This window comes from Phycodurus eques, chromosome 10 (assembly GCF_024500275.1).
Source record: "Phycodurus eques isolate BA_2022a chromosome 10, UOR_Pequ_1.1, whole genome shotgun sequence".
Taxonomy (NCBI): Eukaryota; Metazoa; Chordata; class Actinopteri; order Syngnathiformes; family Syngnathidae; genus Phycodurus; species Phycodurus eques.
The window spans coordinates 29,897,226-29,923,458 of NC_084534.1; the positions used below are offsets into that span (position 1 = coordinate 29,897,226).

The 26,233-nt window shown below is 46.0% G+C and overlaps 1 protein-coding gene across 6 annotated transcripts; it reads left to right on the plus strand.

Moving 5' to 3' along the window:
- The first annotated feature begins 290 nt into the window (after positions 1-290).
- Positions 291-26,228, plus strand: smpd4 (sphingomyelin phosphodiesterase 4). 6 transcript variants are annotated; one of them, XM_061689214.1, is made up of 20 exons: positions 291-409; positions 931-1,019; positions 1,107-1,193; positions 5,508-5,644; positions 5,721-5,796; positions 8,230-8,338; positions 8,449-8,501; positions 8,597-8,748; positions 13,318-13,450; positions 13,551-13,622; positions 16,163-16,252; positions 16,956-17,107; positions 17,813-17,903; positions 17,990-18,093; positions 18,172-18,335; positions 22,281-22,513; positions 22,592-22,822; positions 23,936-24,067; positions 25,571-25,699; positions 25,779-26,228. In XM_061689214.1, the coding sequence occupies exons 2-20, from the start codon at positions 981-983 to the stop codon at positions 26,097-26,099; spliced, it is 2,505 nt and encodes an 834-aa protein (XP_061545198.1). In that variant the 5' UTR covers positions 291-409; positions 931-980; the 3' UTR covers positions 26,100-26,228. The 6 variants fall into 6 exon arrangements, with proteins under 6 accessions (XP_061545198.1, XP_061545199.1, XP_061545200.1 ...); XM_061689215.1 differs by having other exon boundaries at positions 22,281-22,510; XM_061689216.1 differs by having other exon boundaries at positions 13,551-13,616.
- Positions 26,229-26,233: the final 5 nt, after the last annotated feature.

Below are 26,233 nucleotides of genomic sequence, written 5' to 3' on the forward strand. Positions count from 1 at the left end.
CCAAAAGGAGTAGCTAATAAAATACACTACGTTTATAATTTAGTAGAAAACGGACAACTATAGTACATGTACAGTATACAATCAAAGATACAGTACATATCTGTACATACATTTACTGTACTTGTTCGCACGAGTTGTGTTTGAGTAGTTTTGTGTCATCCTGCCAACTAACAGAAGATGACTGAAACAACAAATAAACAATACAACAAGCACCGACGAAGAGAAAGAATGTGCGCATACAGCCTCCGTTTGAAAGGGGGCGCTAATGAATTACAAACTCATTGCAACCTCCAATCACGAAGAAAACGAAAACTAACAAGAAGGCTGCGGGGAAAGAACGTGTGACTTGGAAAAAGAAAAAGAACAAACTTTATTACGGCGTTTTATCACCTGTAAAGGTGCACAGAAGGTTAGTCACTGTGACAACGTTTGCTGATAGTAACGGTTTTCTGTATTTGTGCTTCCCCAGATAGCTAGCAGTGTATGATGCTAACCGCTGGTAGCGACGCTGTTTGTTGACTTTACTCAATCAAAAGTATCATTTGCGTCTGTCAGCACTTCCGCTGAGTGACAGTTTGTCGAAAAACTAATATATATACATGTATATGTAGATAGATAGATAGATGGATGGATGATTATTATGAAGTGGAGGTACGTTGGCCGACTGGTTAGCACATAGGCCTCACAGTTCTGAGGACCTGAGTTCAGGGCAGCCGGATTTGGGCACTTGATTATGAAGTTGGCAGCACGAAACAAGAGTGGTTAGCAGGTCTGCCTCCCAATTTTAATGTTCGCGTTTCGACTCTAGGCTTCTTTGATATCTCAAAATTGACCGGCAACTAATTCGTGGTTTATGCTACATGTGGCTTGATAGAGGATTCTGTTGAGTGAATAGATGTTTAAAATATCCTAACCTCTTTTCTTTGTTAGTTTTCTTGGCAATCAAGAGACTTTAGAAGACATTGAGCTGAGCGTCTTTGATGGCAGCTCCAGGCTTGCAGCACCCTGGCTTCCTCCTGGTGAGGCTCGTACTTTATATCCACTTGGGTCCCGATTGAACAATTGCTCGATCGATGGATTAAAGTCAACGTGTGTGCTGCTTTTAGGCCAATCTTAAAGTGGACTTCCCAAACAAAACTGTGGCTCAGCGATGCCAGGATCTCGTCAAGATCATCGAAGACTATCATGCAAAGGTACAAAGGCAATGGCGTGCTCTATGAGTCATCTTCACATGTAGTAGTGCAGTGAATCCCGTTGTTGGGCATTTGCAGTTTCACTTGTGAACTGGTTATTATCCATCCATCCATTTATAATCCTTGAACGCTGGCAGCTAGATCCATTCCACACATCCACCATCCACACACTGATGTAATTGTGAATATTACTCCGGCAGACTAATATGCGAGCGCATTGGCCTGAAGTTCTGCCTGTGCGCTCGGGACCTGCTTTGGATAACAAGACAAGACCAGAAAAAACATTTCTGCCGCTTCTGCTGTTAAAAAGTAACGGTACTTTTACTCCGTTACAATGATCTAAATGGTACTTTTATTTATCAACTATTTCATGTGCGAGACTTCGACTTCCGCATCGGGCGATGTTTGCGCCAATCCAATTTAAGCGCTAGTGAGGTTTAAGTCTAGTACACCAATGTAACGACACAAGGTCACATGACCTCACACAACATCTTCTATTCAGGCCTCTTTATACTCCCACGGTCGCGTGGCCGACAACGCCGCATTGCATCACGTGACTGACAAATTGGCCCGCGCGGCCCCTCTGCGTAGTTTGACGCGCGCACGACAAAAATTGTTGCTGTCCGTTTTAGTCACATGATGTAATCAGGGTTCCCCCCGGTTCCACATAACACCTACGCCGCCGCGTTCTCGATTGACTTTGCAGTATAATTAAACGTATCATCTGGTCATCAGGTCCATTTGTTCCAGCAGACTCTGTTCCACGGTCGACATTGTTGTTGCTTTGTTCCTTCTTACGGAAAGGAAAGTAAAAGTGGCGACCGGAAATTACCACAAAATGCAGAGGAAACTCCACACTGTGGCGTCCTAGCCAATACCAGTCGTAGCCACACACCTGACTTGGAGGAGAACTGCAGCACACTTTCAAAACAGCGTGCCTGAGTTGCGCTCAAGTATAAAGGCAAACTGCGTGCGAGATAGCCGCTGTGACGTCAGCGCGGTCGCCGTCCGCACGAGTATAAAGACGCCTTTAGGCTTTCCGGGCATAGGTATTAACACTAGTTCAGCCAGCCCGGCTGATTGTCTTGTCTACGTGGTGGCCATGTTGGGAAGGTCGTCGCAACGGCGCGCTACTCGTGTTTACATTTAGATGAACAAAAACAACAGATTTCATGTATTGTAGTATTTGTCTGGCACTGTCTGCCCAAACGTGGATATTTCAATTCACTTGTAAACTTTAGAAAACACCGTGCAGTACATTGCAGATGTTGTAGTTTTGATTGTGCACGCACACACACACACAACAACATCAGAATTTGCACATTCACAGTTTATTTTTTTATTGATGTTCATGTGGTGGTTAAAACAAATCTGAAGTTATTCACTATTTACTCAGTGCTTGAGTAATTATTTCGCTGTGTACTTTTTACTCTTAATAATTTTTTGTAAGACTACTTTTTACTTTTACTTGAGTCACATTATTGTCAAGTAACAGTACTCTTACTTGATTACAATGTTTGGCTACTCTACCTACATCTGGAGCAGGCATCCTCTATTGCTACTCTTACGTTTAAACAACATTTTTGCTCATCAGATCAGCCACTGTTGTATTTGTTGCACTGGTCTTTTGTATTTTCACGTTAAGGTGCTGCGGGTCGTGGCCCTGGTTGCGGTCCCAACGGAACCGCGAAGCACGCGTAACATCGGCGACAAGAGTTGATCCACTAGTACATTTTGTATTAATTACGAAACGCACTTACAATCATCTAATTAGTTTGCGCATGTTAATGTATTAAGCGACGCAGCAATGTTATGCTACGTTCCCACCGGATGCGAAACATTGCTTTGCATCGCGTCCCTCGCTTGAGTTTGATTACGGAAGTAGAAAATACACATTGAATGCGCATTTGCTTCATTAGTGTTGTAAAAGCGGAAGAGGCGGGGCTTCTCCTCCGGGAGGCGAAGACAGAATTTCCCCCTGCCATACACGAGCAGCAGTAGACGACGATTTGACCTGTATTGTGGCTCTGTACTCGTTGTGGAAGCCCAAACGTCTTCGGAGTGCCGAACGCTGGCGTGCTTGGGTCCACATCATCATCCAGAGGTGCACGCAGCTTGGTGAATTTCACCGCCTTCTCCAGGAGCTGCTTCTGCATGACTGCAGCTTCCAGTGCTACATGAGGCTAACCTGTGCCCAGTTTGACAACCTTTTGGCTCGAATCGGTCAAGGAGTTCCCTACAAACTACTAAACGACAGGCGTTACAATGTTGTTGTATAAAAGCCTGAAAACCTCCTGGAAAAGATTGCCACCCGGACATTATTGATTGAATTGGTCGAAATGTATTGTAAATGTGCTCTGTTAATACATTAATTTATGAATTTGAAATTTGACATATTCCTTCCACTCTAGTGGCAGTCTTTTGAAGGAAGGTATCATGCTTGTCATGAACAGCGTATCTTTGCAGTGAGGTCGCGGTGGAGGAACGTTTGTACGCTCCTTCAGGAGATGGAGAAGATGCTCCTCACTTCCTCTGCTTCGTTTACATTTTCCTGTATTAAATGGAAACTACATTTTGTGATATAAAGCAGTAAAGGTTATATTTTCTAAATCAATAATGCATTTTATTTTGGGTGCCTTTCATGTCATTTAATGTCACCTACACTGGGTTAAAACAATATAAAATTAATACATTAACAATAAAAGACAGCAACATAGTACACAAGAATCAATAATAGATGAGTAGTTAAACCCAAACCATTTATGACTATAACCTAAAATACTGAATTTCAAGCCCAGACAAAAACAAAACAAAAATTAACCCAAAAGGAAAAGTATGGAATACAGTACTACTCATTGTGAGAAGCATACCGAAAAAAAATGCATATACAGGTAGTACACTCGCACCCTATAAAATTCAATCCAAATGTTTTATATACATACCCCCAGGCAGTCTTTGAGGTGTGTGTGTTCTCCTTGACACTCCTCCTGTTCCACCGCATCTGTCCGATAAAGTTAATCTATAAATAAATAAATAGTGTGCATTTGTGTAATCAGGTGGCCGGTGGTTGTGCTAAAACTTTGGCTATTGCTATCTTGGTTCGCAGTTCAAGAGCTGTAAATGAATAAATACACTTTCTTCAGTCACGACTTTCCAAGCCTGTTCCTTTCTTACTCGGTCCCGGTAATGATGACGTCGTGTCAAACAGCTCAGGGTGCCCACAGACTGCAACAGTCACCTCCTTCATTTTCCTCTACTCAACAACTGCAGAGGACGCTATGTGTGACGTAGTCCATTCTCGATGTTGATTGGCTGTCGCGATGCGAATCTGGCTAAATTCAGCTCCTCCCAGCTTAAAGCGTTCGGGCGAAGGAGGCGAATTTGCATGTGTCCGCCCCGCATCATACGCACCGCCCCACACGGATTTGCATCTATATGCACGAAATGCATTGACTTTCTATGTAATCACGCCGCATGAAAAGCCCAAAACGTGTCCGGTGGGCATGTAGCATTACAGTGTGGCGAGTGAGACGTGGTGGGGTGACGTGTACAATTTCCAATGAGAGTCGGTATATATAAAACCCGTGACACGTAGGGCCAGCGTTGTGTGCTCCCATCGCTTCCCAGCCTTACAAACGTATAACAAAACATGTAACTGTACAAGGGGTGTTTAACGTGAGTACCCGATAGCATCAGTGCCATGTCGGGCTTGTAAGATTCGTCTGCCTTGCATTGGAGATATGAAATCAGGAGGAGGGGCTGAAGTGGACGAATGGATGAGTGTCATTCTTAATCTGAGTGGGTACCAGTACCATCTGGCAGCAACTACTCGCCTAACGACGGAGGTGGACCCTTCTCCAGCCTGCGACCGGTCTGCCACGTGAGGCTCTCTCTCAGCCGTGGCCGCGTGTGGGGCCATTGACTGTTCATAATAAGACAGCGCTTTCTCTTCTTAACAGGAGAGTTTGCCGGTGGAGGAAATTGACTAAAGCAGTAGAAAAGATGGTGACCTTCAACCACCATGTCTTAGTATGAGACAGTGTTAGAGGGAGCATTAAAACATGCACTTGTGCAAGTGCAACCGGATGAAAAAAGGATTGCATCGGCGACCATTTTTGACAAAGTCTCGAGCTCTGGACTACTTGACGTTGTAGCTAAGTTGTCCCAGTGAATAAGATGGAATCAAATATTTAAAAAATGTAAGGTGAGGTGTGCTGACTTCTGTGAGATACTGAATGTTTACGCATTTCAAGCTTACCCATGCAGTGCTTTTCCACGTTAACCAATTGAGTACTGTTTTGCTGCATTGTTCAGGAGCTGCACGCGATCTTCTCGTGGCTGGTGGAAAGCATTTTCGGAAGTTTGGACGGTGTCCTGGGAGGCTGGAACCTTCGCCTTCTCCATTCCCGATGCAGCGACTTTGCACTCGTCGTGGATTTCCTGATGCCCAGGTGACTCATCTCACCTAGACTTCACTGTGTGTGTTTGCGTGCGTGCGCGAACAGATGATCTTGTTTTCTTCCTCAGTGGGCCCATGATGAAACTGGTCTACAAACTTTTAGCAGAAGAATACAAATATGAAGTGCCCGTCAATTATCTGCCGGTAAGACCAGCCGCCTCCTCGCTGGGTTCTGTGTCACATCGATGTTATTGTTGCGCATTGTGTAGTTTGTTGGAGGCTTGGGCGAGTCATCCATTTTATCGACTACTATATTGCGGTTCACTTATTGCGGATTCAGTCCATCGCAAACATTGGTACTTGTAAGGTAACTCAGAGGCGTGCAGCGGGTACCTTCAAAGCCGTCTCTACTGACCTAACCCTTATCAAAGGAACTGGCTTGCATTTACAACTTACATAAAATTACCTTCAGACTCAAGATTGCTGGCTGATGCCAAATACACAATAGAAATCTCTGGTTCTTTTTTTAACCAATCTGAACCAATCAGATTTCAGATTCAATAAACAGGCCCCCGGTGTTGTTAGAATTTTTCTGTTCTCTGTTTGGTTTGTAAGTTAACTGTTTAAGAAGTTAATGGCAAGAGTGAAGAAGCTGTTGGAATGTCTGCTAGTTCTAGTTGGCATTGTTCGATAGAACCTACCTGAGGGAAGGAGCTGGAAGAGGTGGTGACCAGGATGTGGAGGGACCAAGAGGATTTTGCCTGCTCTTGTCTTAGTTCTGGCAGCGTGCAAGACCTCAAGGGTAGGTAGGGGGTGTGCTGAGCTCGGTAACGTCAGTACACCATTTTTCGTTGTATAGAAGCATATCTTACCGTCTTTTGTTTTCCCCGATAACTCCATGATGCGGTCTACCCGGTGTAGTTGGAAGCCCGGAAGCATTACGGCGCCATCAGGGACACGTTCACAAAGCCATGTCTCCGTGAAGCACAGGGCAGCGGAACGGTTGAAGTCTTTACTGGTCTTTGTGAGAAGATGAAGCTCATCCATTTTGTTGGGTAGGGCGCGTAGCTTCGTGAGGTGAATCGACAGGAGAGGCATTCGGAATCCTCTCTTACGTAGCTTAACCCTAACCCGCCTTCGCCCCCATGCTCTGTACACCGCGGCCCCGCTCCGATAAGTAACTCAGAGAAAAAACTGAGTGGATTTGTGAAAGTTGGTGGAAGAAAGTCCGGTGTAGACTCCCTAATGTTTAGCAAGTCGTCCCTTGTGTAAGTGAAGCGTAATGTCTCCAAGGATGAACGGAAAACACCAAAACATAGACAAGACTAGAGAACACGTAACCGCGGTGACCAAATGGTTAAGCGCCATCTTGGAACCAAGAAGGTGGACTTTTCAAGACAAACTGGAGATTGTCACAGTAAGTCAGACGATGCTTGTAGCTGGCTGGCGTGTTTAAACGAGGGGTGCTCCGATCAGGGTTTTATGTTGCCGATTCTGATACCGATCATCCATGGGTGAGATCTGCCGATCACTGCCGATACCGATGATATGGATTAGCTGTCAATTTTTCAATTTATTTTTTGTGAGTGATATTGGCTGTATGATCTCACATGTTTGTTTGGGTTTGCCTTTGCAGTGTGAATAGGGAAGGGGACGCTACACTCGGGTTGGGTGACTATGGAAAAAAGTAATAATCATGATTATTTTTGATTGATACTGAAATCACGATTAATAGTTATTCGTTTATTTCAAAACGTATGTATTTAACGACCAAAACTCAACTTTAAAAATATAACTTAAAAAAACAACCAGAAAATAAATTGGTAAAAAGTAAAATATGTTAAAATAATAGAAATTTGAAAAACAATAATAAAAAAAAAAAATAGTCATGGCTAAAAACGTGCCAATGTTTTTAGCCAAGTGTTACCCTGGTGTCTTACGAAATATATAATATGCAACATTTTCAGTTCTGATACGATACCGATATTGCAGCCTTGAGTATTGGCTGATGCTGATATTGATCTGATACTATATCAGCACGGATCAAACATACTTTTGATATTTTTGTAGTATGGAAATTTAAAAATTTAAATGTCAATTGGCTTTCCCTATCCACTGGTCACATATTCCTTTTTCACTTGGAAAGCCAAAAAAAACTCTTGCCCACTGCCTGAACCATTTCTACAACCAAATGCCACACTATAAACCATCGTGACATCACTAAATCATACGACAACAAATAAACAAGGACGGGAACCACAGCATGGCTGAATGAACAGGATGTTTGGCTCGTGTTACGTCACAGCGCCGGATAGAGCCGAAGACTGCAAGGCGCTGGATGCAAAAAGCAGAAGGCGCATTCTGCATCATATTTATCGAGTGATGTGAATGGTGACCCCAAGTGTACAAAAATAATACCTGCACCCCTCACAAATATGTTGATTAATGGATACAGTGATAGCATGTAACTTTGAAATACAAAGAAATAATTCAGTAACACTTCACTACTTCGGATGTCTATAGAGGGTGGACTGGAACGTAACCCCAACCATAAACGGGGGATTATCGTATTGCTGTTAATTTGTCAGGACGGTTGATTTGAAAGTAGTTGTTTGTCGTACGGTATTGTGTTTTCAGTTTCCGGTGAAGACTTCCATCCAGGAAGGTGTCCTTCCCGACTGTCCGCTCTTTCACAACCGGCCTCACTTTCCCATGTCTGGCATGCTGACTCTCAACATGGCGCTGAGTATCCTTTATGCCATACCCGGCCACCACTGACACCTGGTGGTCACTTTTTTAACTGCACTCGGGTGCCCTTTCACCAGCGAGTTGAACGTTTTCCTCAATGTTGTGCAGATCCTTTTGAGTTCTTCATGTTCTACTTTGCTTCCTGTCTCATTACACCAAAGGTGAGAGAAATGGTCACTGTACACACGTGCGCGCACAAACACACACACACACACACACACACAGTTAGGAGTAATGAGTCTTGCTGCTGTTCTAGAGCTTCCCTGTGGGCCAACATGGCGGCACCACTGACAGTGCCTACTTTGTGTTGGTGGACATGTACCTCAAGTACTTCCTGCCTACTGAAGGAAGTGTGCCCCCTTCTCCCTTTTCTGACAACAGAGGCTCCGTCAGCGCACCTTCTCCGAGGTATCTGCGCGCACGGGTTGATCACCCACATCGCACTCCTAGTCCTCTTATCATTGTTCAGTTATTACCCTTTGATTCCTCCATGAAATTTATCGATTTGTAGGGTTGGGTATTGTTTGAATTTGAGCGGTTCCGAATCTGGTTCCTTATTTTGATTCCAGTTCCAAACGATTCTCAATTTCAATTATTTTAGGGGGCTGCGTCAAAAATGTTTGCATGGTTTAAATAAAGGGTGTCCAAATTATGAACATCCATTTTCTTAGCAGCCCGCACATAGACTAAAATGAACATTTGACTCGGGTTCTTTATAACCAGTATCAATATCAAACCTATGAACTAAAAGGCAATGTGTGTGGAACTAACCCAATTGACGTAATATTCATCAATTAATGTTCATTACAATAAAAGGTGATTCCATTCTATTAGATGGCAGGAAGTACATTAATGTATCCACTGTTTGTGACATTTTTGTTTGCTGGTGTTCTGTGAGATTTTTCAATTGTAAAATATGTTCCTTGGTTCCATAAAGGTTGGAAATCACTGCTCTAGTCAGATCATGTATTCTAATCAGTCAGGTCAAACCAACATTACATGACAGAAATAATGGGTGCTAACTCACTGTAATTAATTATTTTGAATTAAATTACTTCACCCACACTGAAACTTTAGAGCATGATGCGACAGAACGGCGGCATGTTTACGTCCAACCGTTCATGGTACCACTAGCTTGCTAGGCTACATAACGTTTGGTTGCTTGCTTGCAAGCCGTATCGTATTCAAAGTACGGGAACATACCTCAAGGAAGCCTTAAATGAACGTCCTATCCTGTCCTGAGCACCGGTGACCACCAACACACGTTTTTCCCCATTTTGTCCTAATCAGAATCATTATTTGCCAAGTATGTCCAAAACACACAAGGAATTTGTCTCCGGTAGTTGGAGCCGCTCTATTACGACAACAGACAGTCAATTTACATAACACTTTGGGGACATAAAGACATTGACAAAAAACAATTGTGCAAAAAGATGCAGAGTCCTCTGCAGAGCAGTTCGAATGACTAATATTGCAATAGTCCGGTGCAATGAGCATTGTGCAAGGGGCGCTGAGACTTCAAGGAGTGTATGCGGTTTAAAGTGACGAGTAGTGCGATCATCTGGGACAATGTCGGTTGTCCAAATTTTACAGATACTCCTCAATCCGTGTGCAAATGGAGCAGATGCTACTCTGGCACGAGTGGCCAGTATATGCAAATAGTGTAGCATGGCGAGACAACTACAGTGAGCTCACGAGTAATACATAATTGGCCCCGCTGAAATGTGACAACGAACTCAAGTCAAAAAATTTCCAGCTTGTTGTAATGGAATTATAGGTTAGGTGTTTAAGAAGTTGATCGCAAGAGGGAAGAAGCTGTTGGAATGTCTACTAGTTCTAGTTTGCATTGTTCGGTAGCGCCTACCTGAGGGAAGGAGCTGGAAGAGCTGGTGACCGGGGTGCAGACGGGAGGATTTTCCGAGAGGATTTTGCACGCCCTTGTCTTAGTTCTGGCAGCGTGCAAGTCCTCAATGGTGGGTAGGGGGGTACCGACAATCCTTTCAGCAGTTTTGATTGTCCGTTGCAGTCGGAGTTTGTCCTTTTTTGTAGCGGCACCAAACCAAACTGTGATGGAAGAACACAGGACCGATTCGATGACCGCTGTGTAGAACTGTCTCAGCAGCTCCGGCGGCAGGCCGTGCTTTCTCAGAAGCCGCAGGAAGTACATCCTCCGCTGGGCCTTTTTGAGGACGGAGTTGATGTTGGTCGCCCACTTCAGGTCCTGAGAAATTGTAATTCCCAGGAACTTGAAGGTCTCGACGGTTGACACAAGGCAGCTGGACAACGTGAGGGGCAGCTGTGGCGAAGGATGCCTCCTGAAGTCCACGATCATCTCTACAGTCTCGAGCGTGTTCAGCTCCAGGTTGTGTCGGCCGCACCACAGCTCCGGCCGCTCCGCTTCCTGTCGATATGCAGACTCGTCACCGTCCTTAATGAGGCCGATGACAGTGGTGTCATCTGCAAACTTCAGGAGCTCGACAGTCGGGTTCGCTGAGGTGCAGTCGTTCGTGTAGAGAGAGAAGAGCAGCGGAGAGTGCTGATGCTGCGTTGCGGATGAGGTGGCCTCCCCCAGCCTGACCTGCTGTGTCCTGCCCGTCAGAAAGCTGTAAATCCACTGGCAGATGGCAGGTGAGACGCTGAGCTGGAGAAGCTTGGTTGAAAGGAGTTCAGGGATGACGGTGTTGAACGCTGAGCTGAAGTCCACGAACAGGATCCTCGCGTAGGTCCCTGCACTGTCGAGGTGTTCTAGGATGAAGTGCAGTCCCGTGTTGACCGCATCATCCGCAGACCTGTTCGCTCGGTAGGCAAACTGCAGGGGGTCCAGCAGGGGACCTGTGACACTCTTGCGGTGGTCCAGCACGAGACGTTCAAAGGACTTCATGACCACAGATGTCAAAGCGACAGGCCTGTAGTCATTCAGACCAGAGATTGCAGGTTTCTTGGGGACTGGAATGATGGTGGAGCGTTTGAAACAGGATGGAACTTCGCACATTTCCAAAGATCTGTTGAAGATCTGAGTGAAGACTGGAGCGAGCTGGTCCGCGCAGACTTTGAGGCAGGATGGGGACACATGGTCCGGTCCTGCCGCTTTGTTAATCTTCTGTTGTTTGAAGATGCGTCTCACATCCTGTTCATGGATGGTTAACGCAGAAGTCAGAGGTGTGGTCGTGGTCGCGGGTGCGGCCGGGTGGGTGTGTGGAGTGAAACTGTCCTTTTCAAATCTGCAATAGAAGGTATTGAAGTCGTTGGCTAGTGTGCTATTGTTCTCAGCTTGGGGGGATCGTCGCTTGTAATTAGTCAGCGATTGGAATGCATGCCAGACTGATTTTGAGTCGTTCGCGCTAAACTGTTTTTCCAACTTTGCTGCATAGAACCTCTTTGCAATGTTCATTTCTTTAGTAAGCTGGTTTCTAGCTCGATTATACAGGGCCCTGTCCCCGCTCTGATATGCATCTTCCTTAGCTTGGCTTATAATACAAAGTCTGTGCGCTCCACTCTTGTTGTCGTCGCCACGGTAACGAGTGTATCCGGTCGCATTTGAGTTGACAAGTTTGAGTTGACAAGATAAAGCCCAATAATCGTAAAAAACGGGATGCAGTGGTATCGAAATACAAGATTTTATTGCAGTAGTCTGACATAGTGCAATCGTAAAAGAGCAAATTTGTCTTGTAGTCTGATCCGGCATTATGTGTCGTCTGTTCCACACTGCTGACATTTTTTATTTAATTTTTTTAAATAGCTTTATTGGCCGTCAAATATTTCTAATACTATGTCAGAAGACGCGCGACAAGGCTAAAAATAAATTAGCTTTTGGATTCAAATATACTGTGCACGATGGCGATGCGGAGTAAATTTCTTTTGCGGAGCAGATCAATGACGTCATTGATTGGCTCGGCGAATTATGACATTAAAGACGATCAGCATAAAATGCTAAATATCGGCCGATACCGATCAGCCCAATAAAATCGGTGTGAAGTCTAGTTAAAATAGTTATTTGGGACTGTTTCATCACATCAAATGTTTTATATGTGCAAGTTTTAACTTGACTTTCTGTTTTAAGCTTGTAGCCTTTTATTTTCAAGGGTTCGCACCGGAACTCAGCATTTTAACATGAAAAGTAACTTCACACAGCACCGATCAAAAAATTAAATAAATAAATAAATAAATAAAATAAATAAAATAAATAAAATAAATAAAATAAATAAAATAAATAAAATTTAATGGATGGAACCAAATGCTATAAAACGCTGATTCCTTTCTCGATTTTCACCGATGAGGCACAAGGTTAGTGTTTGTGAGACGTTTATGTGAATGTTGTCCCAGTTCATTGTGATGTAAAGTTGCTATGGTGAAGTTTTAGCTCAATGTTAGGCTTTTTTCATCGGCTCTTACGTTGGTTTGAAGACTAAAATAAACGCTAAAAACCATCAGTGCAAAAGTGGACCCAACCGTTTACGTTGTTAGCTGTCACACTGTTGGCATAGAGGTATTTTATTGTTTCACTCACCCAGGTGACTGTAAGTTGACTTGACTGAGGCTCCGCGAGTGGTGTCGGCTGATCCTCGGAGCGCGTCAGACACTACACACTGTGAAAGCCTCCTTTGCACAATACAATCTTATTCCAAGTGTTGCACTGAGGCGACTGGTCATTCATTTTAACAAAGTTAACACACGTTTGTTCGCCGCCGCCGCTGTTGGGCACAAGCACGTCGTCTTGTGCGTTCTTCTTCGTTGGTTTTCGCCGCTTCTTCTTTGGGGTTGGCGGACTGTACGTATCGAAACTGGGAACCGAAATGTTTTAATTTGAACTATTTCGGGAGAACCGGAATGTTAGTCCTGGTTCCAGTTGCTTCTCGATTCTCGATGCCCAACCCTAACGATGTATCTCTCAGGATGCGTAAATGTTGTAAAATGTAAAGGTCATCCTGTAAATAGGTATACGTAATGCCTGTGCTGGTGCTTTCGTTGGGTCTGTAGGTCGACCAACATTTCCTTGACAGGTTACGGCCTCCACAGTCCGAGTCTGCTGAAGCATCACATCTTCCATCAGCCGTCCGTCAATGCCGACCCCGCAGCCCAGGAAATCTGGAGGTCTGAAACGCTACTGCAGGTGTGTTGCCTTGGCAACAAGCAATTGGTGAACAAGATGGACTCTTTCAAACGTGTGGTTGTTGTGTGTGTGTGTGTGTGTGCGTGCGCGCGTGAGACAGATGTTTGTGGAGGTGTGGCTGCATCACTACTCTTTAGAGATGTACCAGAAGCTTCAGTCTCCTCAGGTGAAGGTAAGAGCAGCAAATGCACTTTAACCTCTTTGCACCCCTGTGACCCTTCGCTAACCTTCTACTGGCTGACTCCTCATGCACTTCACTCGCCCTCACTCGCCTTTGCTCGCCTCACTCGTTGTCACTACATTTGAAACAGCTTAAAGTCCACCAAAGTAGACTCATCACTTTGGCTACATAGTGTGTGTGTGTGTGTGTGTCTGTTCATGATGGCATTGTGTTGATGACCAGTGCCTCTTGCTGTGGAAAGAATGAACATATTTCGATTCCAGGGTGGCGGCCAAGAGTGTTGTCGTCAGCATTTCCGATCCTCCTGACGTTCCTGTCGAGCTGCTTTGCCTTGCCAAACTTTGTTTCCTGCATGTTGACCCTCATATTTGGTTGTGTGGCCTGAAGTCACACTGAGGCTTCTGTAGACAACCAAATGGTTGCCTTAGGAATGCAAAAACAAAAAGCATTTGGACATGCTGAAAAAGGTCAATTCCAATTTATGTTTTTATTTTTATTAATTATCATCAGGAAGTGAAGAAATGGGTCCAAGCAGGTTGGAATGGGTGGAGGAAGGCGTCAGGTGTGTTATGTGACAGAAGAGTCTCTGCTAGTATGAATGGCAAAGTTTATAAAACAGTGGTGAGGCCGGCCATGATGTACGGATTAGAGACAGTGGCACTGAAGAGACAACAGGAAGCACAGCTGGAGGTGGGGGAAATGAAGATGTTGAAGTTCGCTCTCGGAGTGACCAGGTTGGATAAAATTAGAAATGAGCTCATCAGAGGGACAGCCAAGGTTCGATGTTTTGGAGACAAATTTAGAGAGAGCAGACTTCGATGGTTTGGACCCGTCCAGAGGAGAAATAGTGAGTGTATTGTTAGAACGATGATGAGGATGGAGCTGCCAGGCAAGAGAGCGAGAGGAAGACCAAAGAGAAGGTTGATGGATGTTGTGAGGGAAGACATGAGGGCAGTTGGTGTTCGAGAGGAGGATGCAGGAGATAGGCTTACGTGGAAAAGGATGACGCGCTGTGGCGACCCCTAAAGGGACAAGCCCAAAGAAAAGAAGAAGAAGAAGAAGACCCCAGTGCTAGACTTTTAATTTTTCTGTCGTAGGGCCAAATCGTGGGTTGCAGATTATGTCACACTTGAAGTTTTGTCATACCTGATGAGGGAAATCAGCCACGATAGCCAGTAGGGCCAGTAAAGGTACTACACTCTTGTAGTCTGATCCAGACAGAAGGTTCACACATCAGTGTGTGTTGTTTATACTAATGCATTCAAATTCACCTATGCTAATGCATATTATGTTAAAACATATGTGGAAAATCAATAATGCCATACGGACTACAGTATAACTGCATGAAAATAAATTATTTTAACCTAATGACTGGCTGGACACTTACCTGCTCAACCCTACAGTGCATTTAAATTGAGGTAGACTTCACAGAAATATTCCAGTATACGTCTGTGACCTGTTGAGTGTAGTTTATTTCTACAGAAGCTATTATAAACTGTCAAAAAATACATAGAGGGAAAAGGAAAAAATGTGTGCTGGATTTCACATGGCACGAGTATTTAAGCCTGTATTTTTTTCACATCGCAATATATATCGCAGGGATACAAAAAATGGCAAGGTCATTTTTTTCCAGTATCATGCAGCCCTAGAGCTGGTACTTTTCCAGGTGGAAATGGCTTCAAAATGTTTGACGTTTCAAAGATGAGACAACACTGTGGTGTGCCACTATGTTCGGCAGCAACTTGGTTTTGAGTTTGAACCCATTTTCCATGTTGCCGCTGTGTGTTTACATGGCGAGCAGCTTACACCCAACACGAAAGTCAGGGCGAGTCCGTTCAACTTGGACTCTGCTGTCTAGTTTGTGTTGCCCATGATGCGGAGAACAAGAGCACATGCATGTAGACAGTCAGTGTAAAAGAGACGCGCAAACAGCGCTGCACCTCTTGAGCCGGGAGGCCTGGGACGGTGCCTTGCTCAAGGGCATCACGACAGTTTCCAGCAAGCAGAGTCGCATCTCTCCAACAGTTCTCTTTTTTAGATTTTTGTCGGCAGTGGGACTTGAACCTTTACAGATTTTGTCAGTTGGTTGAAAGTCACAGTGAGACTTGGCTGGCATTTATTTGAAATGCACGAATGAAATATTAAATTATATATTGTATGTTGTCTTTCCTTTGAGTGACAATTAATGTAATAATTCTGTATTGTGACCTTTGTCTAATTTTAGTGCTCCTCTGAATGTTCTCAGAGCTCCTGATGGTTTAAACACAAGGGATGAGACTCATTGACAATGTCCATGAACACACAAATGCTCAATTGTGATCCCTCATGTTTTGTGTGAAAAACAAGAAGAATGTGTCTGAGTCTATATTTTATTTTTATCTCCTCTTTTCTTCACGTTATGTTTCATCTGTTGGCGTTTTCTTCTTGTTCTTCTTGTTCTTCCCTGATTGTCACCTTGCTCCCTGGCCTCTTCACTTACACACCTCCTCCTCCTCCTCTTTTCCTCCCCCTGGTGGTTTACGGGTCAACAGCTGGCGCTGCTCCAGTACCGCCTCAGTATGTCCAGCATGCCGTGTCAACCCCACAGCCCACCAGGCTCAGGGACCCTCCACACCTACCAAGTACTTATCAACCCTTCTCGCCCGCCGTGTCGCCAACTCTGGTCCCGCTCAAGGGTACTTCTTGGATACCTGAAGGTCCGGCTCAAGGGTACTTCTTGGAGATGCCTTGTTTCCTTCCCATTGGACCTCAGGCTCCTCCTATGACGTACTCTTGATGGGACAAGTGATCCTGGCTTGAATGTGCTTTGCTCTGCTTGCTCATTTGTTTGATAGCTGTTGTGTGTGAAGCAAATGCTAACAAAATGTGAGAAATAAATTGCCTGTGTCCATCCAAAGTTAAAACGAGTACAGTTTGGAATTTTTGTTTGCTGGCATTTGAACTTAAAGTATGCTGTGGCCGGTTGTGGAGCGCTGAGGTCCTCTCTCCCCAATGACTCTAAAATACTTTTTTGTTTTGTATTTTGAATTCCACACAAAGCCAGAGGCTGTCCAAGAAAATGCCTGATGAAACGTTTGGCGTGTTTTGGATTAGGTTGGAAGATGAGCCCAGCCTGGGTCGAATGCTCCTCCTCAAAGTTGGATTGTGTGGGACCTCCGCTCTCCAGTACACCAAAAGGCCTTTGCTGCTTGATTGGCTCGACCGGGCTGAGAAGCATTCCGATTGGGCGCTTGCGACATGGGTGTCTAATCAAGCCGGGGGTGGGGCTAGGTGGTGGTGGTGGTGGTGGAAGCACCGCTTGACTTTGTTGCGCTTGTGTTCCAGGAACCGTTCAGTCCGAGTGAGGAGCACGTCCTGGTGGTGCGTCTGCTGGTCAAACATCTCCACGCCTTCTCCAACAGCCTGAAGCCGGAGCAGCTGTCGTCTTCCCCGACCCACTCGCACGCCCATGCCAGCCCCCTGGAAGAGTTCAAGAGGTCATCTTACTCTTAAGATCTGATGGGCATGAAGGTTTTAGACCAGAATTTATTTGTGGAGCTGGCAAGTTAACACCAAGTGCTTCTTGGATGTCAGCATCTCGTTTGCCCTTTTTACGGCAAACTCTCAAAGATAGATGGGCAGGCAGGTGTGTGTGTGTGGGAGAGGAAGGGGGGGATTTCTGGGTGGGAGTACAAGCAGATGTCAAAGGTGGACAGGAAATATCAGAAACACAGCTCGCAGTCATAGATTATAGAGGAGGATTATGGCCACATTGAAAAGGAACAGTTGTCATCAGAATCAGCTTTATTGGCCAGGTATATTACAAGACACAAGGAATTTGTCTACAGTAGTTGGAGCCATTGTGGTATGAAAACAAACAGCCACTATGACAAAATATACATTTAGGACATAAAAAACACGAGAATGGATAGTCATTGAGCAATGAAAATATGCCACGAGTGAGGGGATACTGATTACGGTGGCAATTGTGCAAATGATGCAGAGTCCTCAGGCAATTTAGAGCAATTTAAAGTGAGTAATATTGGAAGGATCTGGATGGTGCAGAGAGTTCTCAAACACAATCTCAAATCAGTCAGCTGATAGACAAAAGCTGAGACTTGGGCACTTCTTGAAATATATTTGTCAATCAAAGTCCAGTGTGTTACGTGTTTCATGTTTGGACTGTGCGTCGTCTCCTGCAGAGTTGTGCTGCAGCGTTTCGTCCAGCAGAAGCTTTTCTTGTTCCTGCAGCACTGCTTCGGCCACTGGCCTCTGGACGCCTCCTTCCGAGCGGTACATCTCCTAACTTCTCCCTTTCTGTGTTCTGGTTCAGCCATTGACCACCTCGTCGTTGTCGTCCTCGTTGTTGCTTTGCAAAGGTGCTGGAGACGTGGCTGAGCTTCATCCAGCCGTGGAGGTACGCTGACAACAAGACCGTTAACTTGCCAGCAGATGGCGGCAGCAGAGGCGACCCCGAGAGATGGTCTGTCACGTGACTCGTGTTCCTCGTGTTGACATGTTTCTGCGTCTTGAGCAATTCTAACTTGTTGCAAACCGGCAGGGAGTCTTTCGTTCAGGAGAACCTGCTGGTTTACACCAAACCCTTTCAAGTGTTCCTCAACAGAGCCGTGCGCATGGACCTGGTCAACGCCAAGAATGCGCTGATGCTCTTCAGGGTGGCCAAAGTCTTCTCTCAACCCTACCTCGCAGAGATGATCCACAAGGGTAAAATTACCACAGACAACATGACCTGCAGAACACTAGAGATTTGGGGAAGTACACTTAACCCCCATTATTGTGGGGTATATGGTCCACACCCACCCAACTGCAATATGTGAAAATCTGTCGTATAGCCATATCAAATCAAAACCTCCCTCCCAAAACGTACGACGTCGTCTCTCCAGCGTGTCTTGGGTTGTCCCCGGGTCTCCTCCCTGTGGGACGTGCCCGAACACCTCACCAGGGAGGCGTCCGGGAGGCATCTGTATCAGATGCTCCAGCTCCCTCATCTGGCTCCTCTCGATGTGGAGGAGCTGCGGCTCTACTCTGAGCTCCTCCCAAATGACCGCGCTTCTCACCCTCTCTCTTAAGGGAGGGTCACCCTACGGAGGAAACTCATTTCGGCCGCTTGAATCCGGGATCTTGTTCTTCCGGTCACAGTTCGTGACCATAGGTGAGGGAAGGAACGTAGATCCACTGGTAAATTGAGAGCTTCACCTTTCGGCTTAGCTCCTTCTTTACCACAACGGACCGATACAAAGTCTGCATCACTGCAGACGCCGCACTGATCCGCCTGTCGATCTCTTCCCTCACTCGTGAACAAGACCCCAAGATACTTGAACTCCTCCACTTTGGGATCTCAGCCCCGACCCGGAGAGGGCACGCCACCCTTTTCCGACTGAGGACCACGGTCTCAGATTTGGAGGTGCTGATTCTTCGCTTCACTCTCTGCTGCGAACCGCTCCAGTGAGAGTTGGAGAACACGGCTTGATGAAGCCAACAGAACCCCATCATCTGCAAAAAGAAGAGCTGCAATGCTGAGGCCACCATACCGAACCCCCTCTACGCCTCGGCTGCGCCTTGAAATTCTGTCCATAAAAGTTATGAACAGAATCGATGACAAAGGGCAGCCTTGGCGCAGTCCAACCCTCACCGGAAACGAGTCTGACTTACTGCCGGCAATGTGGCCCAAACTCTGACACCGGTCGTACAGGGACCGAACTGCCTGTATCATGGGGTTCAGTACCCCGTACTCCCGAAGCACCCCCCACAAGACTCCCCGAGGGACACGGTCGAACGCCTTCTCCAAGTCCACAAAACACATGTAGATTGGTTGGGCGAACTCCCATTCACCCTCGAGGACCCTGCCGAGAGTGTAGAGCTGGTCCACTGTTCCACGCCCAGGACAAAAACCGCACTGCTCCTCCGACTTCCCGACGGACCCTCCTCTCCAGCACCTCTGAATAGACCTTACCAGGGAGGTTGAGGAGTGTGATTCCCCCTGTAGTTGAAACACACCCTCCGTTCACCTTTCTTAAAAAGGGGGACCACCACCGCAGATCCAGAGGCACTGTCCCCGATATCCATGCGATGTTGCAGAGGCGTGTCAACCAGGATAGCCCCACAAACTACTGAGCCTTTAGGAACTCCGGACGAATCTCATCAACCCCCGGACCTTGCCACCGAGGAGATTTTTAACCACCTTGGTGACCTCAACCCGAGAGATAGGAGAGCCCGCTTCAGAGACCCCAGACTCTTCTACCTCGTGGGAAGGTGTGTCGGCGGCATTGAGGAGGTCTTCGAACTATTCTCCCCACCGACTCACAACGTCCCGAGTCGAGGTCAGCAGCGCCCCATCCCCACTATACACATTGTTGATGGTGCACTGCTTCTCCCTCCTGAGACGCGGCATGGTGGACCAGAATTTCCTCAAAGCCGTCCGGATGTCTTCTTCCATGGCCTCACCGAACTTCTCCCATACCCGAGTTTTTGCTTCAGTGACCACCAAAGCTGCATTCCGCTTGGCCAGCCGGTACCCATCCTGCTTCCTCATAAGCCTGTGTGAAAAAGTAATGGGCCCCTTAACCTAAGAACTGGTTGGTCCATCCTCTGCAGCAACAACTGAAATCAAGCATTTTCTATAACTGGCAATGAGTCTTTCACATCTCTGTGGAGATATTTTGGCCCACTCCTTGCCAAATTGTTTGAATTGCCAGAACTAAGACTAGATCGTGCAAAATCCTCTCGGACCCTCCACATCCCGGTCACCGGCTCTTCCAGCTCCTTCCCTCAGCTAGGCGCTACCGATCAATGCAAACTAAAACTAGCAGACGTTCCAACAGGTTCTTCCCTCTTGCAATCAACTTCTTAAACACCTAACCTACAATTCCATTGCAACATGCTGGCAATTTTTTGTCTTTTTGTCTTGGGTTTGTTGTCACATTTCTGCCGGGCCAATCATATATTACTCGTGCACACACTGTAGTAGTCTCACCACGCTGCACTATTTGCATATCTGTTGTTGACCAATACTGGCCACTCATGCGAGTCGCATCTGCTCCATTTGCACACTGACTGAGGAGTATCTGCAACATTTGCACAATCAACATTGTCCCAGACTATCGTACTACTCGCTTGAAGTCTCGGCACCCTTTGCACGATGGTCATTGCACCGGACTATTGTAATATTAGTCATTCGAACTAAATGCTAGAGGACTCTGCATCTTTTTGCACAATTGTCAAAAAAAAACAAAAAAACGGCCTATTTAAGATCATGCCACTGCATTTCAATCCGATTCAAGTCTGGATTTTGATTAGGCTGCTCCAAAACTTTAATTTAGTTTTTTTAAGCCATTCAGAAGTTGACTTGCTGGTGTGTTTTAGATCGTTATCCTGCTGCAGAACCCAAGTGCGCTTCAGGTTGAGGCCACAAACTGATGGTTGAACACTCTCCTTCGGAATTTTCTGTTAAAGAGCAGAATTCACGGTTCCAGCAATTCACAGCAAGTTGTCCAGTTCCTGAAGTAACAAAGCAGGCCGAGACCACCACAATACCACCACCATGTTTGACTGTTGGTATGATGTTTTTTTTCTGAAATGTTGTTACATTTAAGCCAGATGTAACGAGACACACACCTTCCAAAAAAATCAACTTTCATCTCGTCAGTCCATATAATATTCTCCCAAAAGTCTTGTTTCTGCAAAAGTGAGCCGAGCCATTCAACTGTTTTTTTTATTTTTATTTTTTTTGCAAAAGTAAGACTAGCCTTTTTGTTCTTTTTGGTCAGCAACTCTGCCATGGATGCCATGTTTGACGAGTCTCTTCTTTATTGTTGTGTCATTAACACTGAGTTTAAGTGAGGCAAGGGAGGCCTGCAGTTCTTTAGAAGTTGTCCTGAGTTCCTTTGTGGCCTCCTGGATGAGTCATTGTTGTTCTCTTGGGGTAATCTTTGTAGACTGTTCACTCCTGAGAAAAGTTCACCACTGTTCCATGTTTTCTCCATGTGAGGATAATGGCTCTCCCTAAGGTTTGCTGGAAACCTAAAGCTTTAGGAGTGGCTTTTGTAACCCTTTCCAGACTGATGGGTGTCAATTACTGTATTTCTCTACTGTTCTAGAATTTCTTTGGTGTCATTTTGTTGCAGTTTTTTAGATCTTTTGTCCGGACAGATTCTGTTTAAGTGTTTTCTTGATTGAGCAGGTCAGGAGGTAATCAGGGTTGGGTGTAATCGGTGAAAATTAACCAGAAATTGTGATTGGCCACAATTAATTTACGATTTCATAGGTGGTAATTACGTTTTCACACAGGGGCAGGTAACTTTGATTAGTTTTTTTCCTTAATAAATGAAAATCACCATTTGAAAACCGCATTTTAAGTTCACTTGGATTATATTTGTCTATTTACATGATTGATGAGTTTAAACATTGAAGTGGGGAAACTATGCAAAAATATAAAAATTTGAGAAGAGGGACAATATTTTTTGATGGCACTGTATCATTTTATATCTTTTTCTTACCATGACATGAACTGAAGGGCATTTTTCTCTTGATCTCATCTCCATTTATGTATAAAATTAAAAGATGAATAAACAATCAAATATGCAACGATACAGCAGGTGAAAAACACTGTGAGCGTCTTAACGAGAGGGTCGGCCTTCCTTCCTTTTGCAGCCGAGCAGCTGTTTCTGGAGCCGGAGATGGTCCTCCATCACCGGCAGCCGCGAGGCTGCCTAACGCCCGGCCAAGGAGGCAGCTTCCTGTCGTCCCGTCAGGGAGGCGGCTTCCTGTCGTCACGGCAACGCACCGTGACTGATGCCGTGTTCCGGGTGAAGAGTCACCTGTACGCCTTGGAAGGCCAGGACTGCCGGTACAAACAGATGTTCGGGTCCGAGCTACGAGCCGTGGTGAAGCGCTGTCGGATTCTCACTCTGCCACTGTGACCGCACGCCCTTAATGCCAAAGATCGCCCTTGTGTTGTGCAGGTGGTGAAATTGGTCCAGATCGTCGCGCAAGCCAGACAGACGGCCAAACGGGTCTCGGACCGATCTAGCCAGGCGGCAGCCAACAAGTCTTTCCTGTCGTGGTTGGCCCCGCCTTCCTCTGATTCCAACAATGGGCTTTACGGCGTTGAGCCGGAAGAGAGCAGCGAGTGCCTGAAGAAGACTCACGAGTTCCTGGACAAGGCGCTGGAAAACTTGTGCACCATATTTAAGGTCCGTCCAAACATTGATTGCTTTGGTTCAATACGAGGGATGTAACCATCGTCTGAATCTCAAGGGTCGATTTCATCACGGTATTAAATTCATGGTAAATTAATGATTGCGAAATCGTGGGAAGCTCACTCTGTTATTGCTGCAGCAATAATCATGCTTTGCTCACAGAACAAAACTGTCGGTTCACCAATTTGACAGTATTATGTTTTGGGATTTATGACATTAGAAATTGCCTAATAACAGTGATTCCTTTGCTCAAGTCCAAAAATTCAAGTGAAAAACACAGGGAACACTCTTAAAAGGCAACACGGGTATAGAAATGTAGAAACACCTCATACATATAATAGTTATGGCAATCCTTGTTCGTTTTCCTTTTTCTCTGCTTAGTGGTATGCTGCCAAAACATTATCACTAGCCAGAAGCTGAGCTGTAGTATCTTTGTTTCCAGAGCAGTGAGGAAGTTACACTTCTTGTCCCTCACCTAATACTTTTGGTTTTGAAGCTGAATAATGGCCCCATTGTATCAATGCTTTCCCCCAGCATTTGGTTCGGGTTTTCTGGCTAGTTTTGGCAAGCTTTCACAGGCCACAAAAAAAAAAAAAGATGCGGAGGACCAGATCTGGCCCGCGGGCATCGAGTTGGACACCTGTGCTCTTGTACTTCAGCAAAACAAGACCCTTTTAAAAACAAAGCAAAGTTTCACACTCTGAAATAGCACATCAACTGTTTACTGGCAAGTGGAAAATAAGATGTTGTTCCAGAGGTTCGGCGCAGGAATAGGTGCCGCAGTCCGTCCCACACTTCGTTGTTGTCCCCAAGAATGGGGAGAGGGTTTGGACCCTCCTTTCATCAGTCGGGTCTGTTTTGGCCCTTCTTAGCAGCAGCAGCACCAAAGCAGAATGCGGTTGATTGAGTGCCGTGTGAAAGGTCCTCAGCAGCTCGTGCTGAAGCTCCTCTTGGTCAGATGCTTCCTCGGCACCCTCTTCGGGCCGTTTCACCGAGGACTTAGTGGAAAGGCCTCCCGCTTTTGCTTCCCAGGAACATTCGCCAAGAAGCTGCTGCGGCCAAGATGCGTTTCCTGAAATCTAGCACTTTTATTTTTTTGTCTTGCAGCTGAACCAGAGTCAGCTGACCCAGCTCCTCGCCAATGTGGCATCCTCTCAGGATGACGACGAGTCCAAGCGGCTGCCCGATTGCACCGTGGGAGAGCGCGGCTTGGTCCTCACCGACTTGGGAAGGCAGCAGGTGGAAACTTTTCCTTTTCTAATTGCTCGTTATCCCAGCTGGGGACTCCGGTCCCATGACTTAACTCCAGTCAGACTTTCTCGGCGAAAACGACTCTGCTTGACTTTGAATTCTATTTATGAGATTTGACTTCAACATGGGCTGCACGGTGAGCGACTGGTTAGCAGATCTGCCTCACCGTTGTGAGGTTGCGGGTTCGAATCAGGCCCCGCCTGTGTGGAGTTTGCATGTTCTCCCCGTGCCTGTGTGGGTTTTCTCCGGGTACTCCGGTCTCTTCCCACATCCCAAAAACATGCACGGTAGGTTGATTGAAGACTCTAAATTGCCCGTAGGTGTGAATGTGAGTACGAATGGTTATTTGTTTCTATGCGCCCTGCAATTGGCTGGCGACCAGTTCAGGGTGTACCCCGCCTCTCGCCCGAAGATAGCTGGGATAGGCGCCAGCACGCCCGCGACCCGCGTGAGGAGAAGCGGTACAGAGAATGGATGGACTTCATGAATTACATGACTTGCCTGTTTACACTTGAAAATCTGCATTTTTAAGATGGGGTGCCTTATATTTTGTTTTTGAAAGACAAACGTTGTTGTGTAGTGGGTGCAAACCTGACGCCCCACCAGTACGCTATGACGAGATGATTCAATCCGGCTTCAAGGATGATGTTTTTGATCAAATCTGGGAACACACGGTAACAAAAGTCAAAGATGAGAGACACGATAACTACGACCTCTAACTCGAGCCGTCACTATAAAAGCCACAAAGACTGCTAAGCTACGTTGGCTAACGTCACGGTTGAGGTTACTGATAGCTGCGCAAACATGAGCTCTCTCAACTTCGTTAGGTTCATTTAGTGGAATCGAGAAAACAAAGTAGAGTGACCAGGATGGAGCCCTGCTGCCAATATGGTAAAAGTGTGATTAATTAAAGCATGCACAATATTACGCCTAAAAAGACATTTTTACAGATAATTTTATTTTGCAAACGGAGCTTGGAACTTTTCACTGAACTAACTACAAAGCTCGTCTCTCAGTCGAGATATCACATTAAAATAATGTGGCACCAAAATGCCACAAGAAGGCGCCAAAGCCCTGTAATAAAAAGGCAGACGACCTTTCTTCTTCGTTTCCGTGTGGCATCTTCAGGTGTTTCAGAAAGGGTACAAAAACATTGAATAGGCAAGCGCTCAGCATATGATGGAGAATGAGGTCAAATAAATTTGGTTCAAATAGGTGAACTTGTGATAGCTGTTTTATCACATACGGTAGGTTTTTGTTTTGTTCTTTACTCACAAGGATGGATTCTGACTGCAAAGTCCCTAATATGTTGTGTATTGATTTAGGGCTTGACTTGCACTTGACTTAAGTCATGACTTCTTCGAACCCCCCGGTCACCACATTCAGTCGGGACCCACGTGAAACTTGACAATTGGGACTTAGTGACTTGCAGACGGTGTGCACGACTCAGTTGCACCTGTGCTCATTACTGACGATTGCGATCTGGTGCAGCTCATTAACGGACTGCGCAAGTTCGACATTCAGTACCAAGGCGACCCGGAGCTACAGCCAATCAGGAGCTACGAGAACGCGCTGCTGGTCAGGTTCTTTTACAGGATGTCGTCGCTGCTCAACACCAAAGTAAAACTTGACACAAAACTCCGGAGTGCGCGTGAATGTGACTCTCATTTAACCGGGTGGGTCTGCTGTGCGTCCTCAGTTTGAAGGCCACATGACCGAGCTGTGCTCGCGGACGGATTTCGCCGGTCGTCTGTGTCGTCGCTACCTGGCCGGTCCCGATCCCGACGTGGCCCTGAGCAGGAGTCCCGCGTCCCCTCGGATCTGGGACAGGAAGCGGCGGGCGGGCGTCAGCTTGCGTCCGCTGGCCAGCTACAGGACCCTCCTGGCGCTCGGCTTGTGCTACGTCACGGGCGCCCTCTTATCCTTCGGTCCCGTGGCCAGCACCCTACTGATCCTCGCCGCCGTATTCCTGCACGGAGTCGCCGTGACGCTGTGGGCGGACAAGTGGAAGACGCACTAGAGGGAAAGGTGTGGAACCTTTAGGAGGGGCAGAGCATCGTCAGAGGATTCCAGAAGCAGCTCCTGTAAAAAAAATCAGGGTTACAAGATTTTTTTTTATCAGAAAACACTCAATAAAAAGTTTGTTTTTCTTTT

What these genes read in the sequence shown, in the direction of transcription:
- smpd4 (XM_061689214.1), top strand. Translation starts at nt 981, where the DNA reads ATGGCAGCTCCAGGCTTGCAGCACCCTGGCTTCCTCCTG. An exon ending in GGTCCGAGCTACGAGCCGTG is followed by an intron (nt 22,514 to 22,591) that starts GTGAAGCGCTGT and finishes TGTGTTGTGCAG; the next exon opens with GTGGTGAAATTGGTCCAGAT. An exon ending in CCGACTTGGGAAGGCAGCAG is followed by an intron (nt 24,068 to 25,570) that starts GTGGAAACTTTT and finishes GATCTGGTGCAG; the next exon opens with CTCATTAACGGACTGCGCAA.